Consider the following 6,342-nt stretch of genomic DNA (forward strand, 5'->3'; position numbering starts at 1 on the left):
GGGCCTTGTCTCTAGACATCGACTTGATGGCAACGAGCACCTCTTCCTCAAACCGTCACCCGGATAGGTGAGATTGCTTGCAAGGAATTTCATGGCCCGCCATTTAAATTCATGGGCCCTCCATGCCCCCTTTTCATGGCTGAGGTGGAATGATGATGCACAATGAACTCCTTCTCCTTGTGTTAGGTGACCCGGTCATTCCCTCTCTTCTTGTGAATGAAATTCTTCCTCCGCCTAACATTTATCTTAATATGGAAATTCTTCATGTTGGCATCACCCTCTCTCTTGGATTTTTTGACATGAGCATATTGACGTTTCATCGGATTCTCAAGAACCGCAAACTGACTACTCTTCGTTTTAGCCTCTTACGCAAGTCTCGATCATCCAACGAGAGCTCTCTGGATTCCTGAGCAACCTCAAGCCAAAGGATAAAATCAAGTGTCATATGTAGGTGGAGCCTAGCTGAAGAAATAAAGGATTGCCTCCAACTTATCAACTTGATCAACTCCATCCTCCTCATCATGTGGAAAAGCACCTAGCAAGGCTCATGGTGTTCTGACAGCTCAACCCATATCGAGCTGACCATCTCTTTAAAGCACGCCATATTAATCCAGTAGGTCACAAAATTGAAACTGCACAGCCTCCTTGAAACACTTAGAGGAGCTAATAAAAACTAGCAATGCTTCGATAAGGATGAGCAGAGGGCATGAAGAATGTGGTCGCTGAAATGGACGTCTCAATCTGAGTTCCAAAAAACACTGTCCAACTTGCTCAAGGTTGGCGTTGCTCCACGTGAAACGACGGTTCTGTAAGCGGATTTCTCTAAGCTCGCATGCATTAAGGGTGGCATGAAATCTATTGATACATCGACGACACTCAATAAATCTAGGTAACATCTCCGTTGACAAGCCACTTGATCTCGGCAAAGGTTTATGAGCAATGACCTTTGCAAAAAATTGTGTGCCATCGGGCAAAAAAAAGTGGTGTGAAAGGACGTGCCTTCATGCCACTTGATGGTAGCAGATAAGCAAAAAGAGCCAATGTATAAGCCATCTGGCTCAACCACATCATCGTTCAACAACATCACAATCCCTTCCCTTGTGTCCGTCACAATCCTTTGCACAAAACAATGCAGCCTAAACTAGCCAATGTGGACACATCAATGACTTGTATACTCGATTCGTGGATGCACGCAATGTTGCACACTGAGGCGGCGATCGTCTCATGCTTGGTGGTTCTCCTGACGGACAGTTCAAACCATGGACATTCCAATTCACCATAGAGATATCATGTGTACACATTCATAAACTTGGAGCAACTTGATAGAACATAGATGACATTGCATCATGATAGATCAACATGAACAGTAGCAATAGGTGCACACACAACACAACTAGGAATTGGGCTAACAAATGGTGTGCCAGGCGCCCTCCTCTTTGACTCAATCAACTGCAAAAGGCAGTCCTCAAACCTATGGTCGGGGCAAATAGTTGACCTAGTAACCCTAGAGTTGAGCGCACCCAACACAAAAAGGCCGACCGGACAACCTCAAACTAGATACATAAAGATGCAACAACATAGAAACTGGGATTACACCTGGAAGCAATAGGGAGCATGCATCAGGTAACCATGTCGTGCACCTCCTCGTTCAGGGCGTCCTGTCCACCATGTCTCAACAGAGTAGCTTCCATCATCTTGGCCTGCTTGAAATTCAGACTGAACAACGCTCTCAGATCCACAATGGTTGTGCTAGGCAACTCCTTTTAAACATAGCAATAAAATTATGAACTGCACGCTCATTGATCTGTTCATCAGCATTAATGATGCTCAGACGCCGACACAGATCGCTTAGCCATCATTGTGATCGGCATACCACAGTGTAATAGGCTATCATGTTGCATAGACCCATGCATGATAGCTATGACAACATGACAATACTCCCATGCGATGTAATAACACTATGATATGTGGTTTCATGCATGTAATGGGATAATTGGACGTGGATCAGTATTTTCTTACAAAAATATAATGTAGGTGGGGATAGGGATGACCTATTCTTGATAGAGAGGAAAAAATATGCCTTGTTATGCACGTGATGTCGGAATCGCCAACGCCACCACATCCGCATCAATTGGTGGGTTATGAGGGTCGCCGCCCTTGGAGTAATACAAAGCTCGGCGAGCGCGCTGGACTAGATTTGCTGAATCCGCCTCCTCCATCGCCCAAATCATAATATCCATCCCCCCCCCCCCCCCCCCCCCAAAAAACATATGAGCAATCTCATCCCTGTTCGCATCCATAGTCACAATGATCACCGCCTTGATTAACTCCTTCACGTTTGGGAAGCCGGAGAGGACCTCATTCGCTTTCTCCAGCTTGCTTGCATATGCTCCTGCATACACCTCCAACCCGCGCTCCGGTCCATCCCCATGGGCAGAACTGGATTCGGTTGCACCTTTCTCCACTGCAACTGAATGGAGAAAGGAGAGCGCTCGCCAAAAGGCAAGTGGTCAATGGATGCCCCCCTCTCACAGCCCCACCTCCAGGGCACTCATGGGGAGCCACTTCACCTCCCGTGCATTGTGGTCCACATGCTCACGTATACGTGTCAGGTGACAGGGGAAAATATCAGGCCTCCTCCTCGAATCGGTCCTCAACTCGGCTCCCCGGCTTTCGATGAACCACTCCTCGTTGTCGAGCAGCACCACCCTCCGTGTGGATCCTCGCCGGAGAAGGAAACCCAACCGGAAAACGAGTAGGCTCGCCGCCCATAGATCGGAGACGAAGTCAACTCGGTAACGTGTGTCGCACATCATCAACTCACTACCTCCCTCCCAATCGATAGATCACCCTGAGACCGTTGGAGAGAGGGGGGGGGGGGGGGGGGGGGGCTTTTGAGTTTCGAGTGTGGTGGTAGCCGGGCTGGAGTGAATTGTTTCAATGCAATATTCCGGAAAAAGGAAGCGTCATTTTATGTGCGTATCAATGACAATACATCATTGACAACATAAGCACTACGGTACATGATCATCGTCATCCTAAAAAGTCGTGCTGTTGTTTCTCCTCTAATGATTTTCATAGAGAAGAATGCCACAGCAACAACAACAAAAAGGGAGAAAAGAGCCCTCTAGCTATCTACGTTGACTAATCACACTATCACTTCGTCGTCGTCGTCGTAGTTGTCCTCAGTCGGGCACCCCTTCCTACCCACGCAGACGCTGTCATCTCGCCGTAACCTGGCGAGCAGGCCATGGCGGGGAACAGGGAATGGGCTGTACTCGACGTCGTCGCTCGATCCAACAACCTCCCACCTGCAAAAACCAAGCACCAACACACATCAATCATCACCCCCATTCCTACCTAAATCGATTTAGTACCACAGCTGTCGCCATGGCAGCGAGTGATCAGCGGTAGCACAGCTCATAGGCAGGCGCCTCTACGTGCAAGGCAGGGCGGGCAGCAATGGACCACCCGGATTTTCATGACATGACGTGACACGATCGGCGCATGGTTGGAGTATGCGTGCCGTGGAACTGGGCGCCAGGTGAAGGGTGGCCCGGTGAATTGGCGCCACTGCACCAGCCATGGGACGTTCTTGTCCACAGGGACAAATCACAAATGGGAATATATGGAGGATCTGTGTGGAGGCGGAGGGAGGGGGGCACGCACCTGTAGCCGGTGACCAGGTGGTGGATGAGCACCAGCATCTCGAGCTTGGCCAGCTCGTTCCCGGGGCACGCGTGCACCCCGCTCCCGAACGGCGTGAAGGTGCTCGGCCGCGGCGCCACCTGCATGTTTTACCACCACAAGAAAATGAGACCCCGTAAAAAGTTGGCTCTACTAATCTGGGAAACAAAGGCGGATTCAAATATTCTAGATAGGGCATGTATCGTCAGGATTTAACCGTGTTCAAGTGGTATTTAACACCGTATTCACCAGGCTACTCATGAATGGAGCGTATTGATTGACCAATGAAGGGCACGATTTAATGCATCGAAAGGAACAATTTTTCAGTTGCTCCTTTTTTGAAGGTCACGATTTTCAGTTTGGCCAGACGCATCCACATCGAGGTTGCACTCCGGCGAGGGGGACGCGTACGTACCTTGAATCTCGAAGGGTCGAACTTCTGTGGATCCTGGAAGTAGTCCGGGCTGTGATGGATGTTCCTGAAGAGCGGCATCACCTTCCACCCCTTGGGGATAAGAAACCCTGCACGCCAGGCAAAATTTTAGGTCACGTCGCATCGTCGCACCGTCCCAAATTAAATCCCATGCACGGTAACGCCACGTCTACGTAGCGCCACGTCGACCCTAGCTTAGCTAGCTGCGGTGCACGTGATGGCCCGGGCGTTGCGTGCGTACGTACCTTTGTACTCCACGTCGGCCACGGCCTCCCGGAACGTGAAGGAGATGATGCTCGCCATCCTCAGGCTCTCCAAAATCACCTGCGCGCGCGTACGACGGGCGACATCAATCAGCAACCACAAGGCACAAGAAAACATATAACTGTAAGCCTTGAAGTGTATGGCACGCACCCTGTGCGTCAGCGTCATGCTCCTCGTCTGCGCCCATGCCAACGGCCGCCTCCCGCCGTCGTTGGCCTCGTGGATCGCCGCGTGCTCCGCCCGGACGGCCTCCAGCAGCTTCGGGCGGTCGTGGAGGTACTTGACGATCCAGGTGAGCACGCTGGCCGTCGTGTCCTGCGCCGCGAACAGCACGCCGATGACGTTGTCGGCGACCTGCTCGTCCGTGAGCAGCGCGCCCTCGTCGCCGTCGTCGTCGCCGCCGGCCCGCGACCGCATGAGGCAGCCGAGCAGGTCGTCCCCGGGCTCGCCACGCTCCCGCCGCTCGTGCAGGATGTCGCTCAGCACGCCGTTCAGCCGCCGCCTCGCCTGCATGCGAAATCGCGGTTTTCGTCACATGGCATTCGTGTATATTGTTGTGCTGCTGATATTAAAGACGTATACACCACGACGACGAACGTGACGAAGGCGCACGGTTTTCGTCGGTTGCTTACCTGGATCGCCTTGTAGTATAGCGTCCCGGGGAAGCTGTTGGGGAAGGAGTTGTAGCCTTTCTCCACGACGGCGTAGTTCCGCCGGAGCTCCTCCTTCCGCCGCTCGTCCAGCCGCCCGCCGAAGATCGTCACGATGCCGACGTCGAACGAGAGCTGACGAAAACAAAATATGCACTGGTTAATACTCCAACACCACAGCTGTTCTGGACAGCAACTACACGTGCAGCTGAGGCTGAGCTAGCTGCTCTAGCTTACCCTCTTCATGGCGTGGAAGGTGCTGGCGGCGTCGCCGTCCGCCCAGGCCGCGAGGGTGGCCCGCACGGCGGCCTCGATGTCCGGCACGAGCTTGCGCAGGGCCTCGGGGCCGAGCGGGCCCTGGACGAGCCTGCGGAGGCGGAGGTGGTAGTCGCCCTGGTGGAAGAAGAGCGCCGACGGGCCGATGAGGCGCTCCTTGCTCCGCGGGTACGTCGGCTTGAAGAGGTGCGCCCGCGACACCAGCACGAACCGCGCCGCCTCCGGGCTCGCCAGCATCACGCACGGGCAGCCGAGGAGGTGCGTCTTGAAGATCTCGCCGTACCGCTTCTGCTTGGAGGAGAGGAAGACGCTGGGGTCCTGGGAGTAGAGCTGGAGGGTCTCGCCGATGTAAGGCAGGCCCATGGAGCCAGGGGGCAGCTTGAGGGCGGCTTGCTCATGGCGACCATGACCATGAGCGCAGCCCTGGCGCTGCCGCCGGATTACGTGGTGGGCGTAGGACACGATGGCCGCAGAAATGAGGATGCACAGGAGGAGGAGGAAGAAGGCCATCCAAATGATCCTTGAGAAGGATCACTTAGACCAGCGAGGTGCTCTGAGCTTGCTGTGTGCTAGCTTGTGTCTGTAAATCTGCGCTGCTGGCAGAGGAGAGCTGTGAGGTCGAGGAGAGTGAGGAGAAAAATCTTCGGTGGATCTTTCGAATTGTGGAGGGCGTGGGAAGGCCTCGCCGCGGTATTTATAGATGGGGCCGGAAAGCGAGAGGCCAATTTGGAGGCTCTTGGGCTGCTGGGCTGGCAAGCCTAGGTGTGAAATGTCAAAGTGAAGAGGACAACTTCTCTTCTTATATTATCGCATTTTGCTGGAGCAACAAGGGAACCACAGCTTCATAACGGTGAAACCCAAAGTCAAGTTGCATTGCAAGTTCAGCACCGGCAAAAGAAAAACAGGCTGCTTCCACCGATGCTTAAAAAGTGTAGCTTTAGAGCAAGCTCACACTTCTTTTAAACATGACTAATCACAGAGCTACTGCTATCAAAATGTGGCATGGGACACGCACGCACATCGTCGTAGCTA

At 53.0% G+C, this 6,342-nt stretch overlaps 1 protein-coding gene across 1 annotated transcript; it reads right to left on the reverse strand.

The window, feature by feature from the left end:
* Nucleotides 1-2,948: 2,948 nt before the first annotated feature.
* Nucleotides 2,949-5,979, reverse strand: LOC109763237 (abscisic acid 8'-hydroxylase 3). Its single transcript, XM_020322086.4, has 7 exons — nt 5,272-5,979; nt 5,017-5,169; nt 4,535-4,891; nt 4,366-4,444; nt 4,103-4,209; nt 3,670-3,788; nt 2,949-3,311 (listed from the first exon to the last, which is right to left on the reverse strand). The coding sequence occupies exons 1-7, from the start codon at nt 5,818-5,820 to the stop codon at nt 3,149-3,151; spliced, it is 1,527 nt and encodes a 508-aa protein (XP_020177675.1). The 5' UTR covers nt 5,821-5,979; the 3' UTR covers nt 2,949-3,148.
* Between the last annotated feature and the right edge of the window lie 363 nt (nt 5,980-6,342).

The sequence above is a fragment of the Aegilops tauschii genome, chromosome 5, assembly GCF_002575655.3.
Source record: "Aegilops tauschii subsp. strangulata cultivar AL8/78 chromosome 5, Aet v6.0, whole genome shotgun sequence".
Taxonomy (NCBI): domain Eukaryota; kingdom Viridiplantae; phylum Streptophyta; class Magnoliopsida; order Poales; family Poaceae; genus Aegilops; species Aegilops tauschii.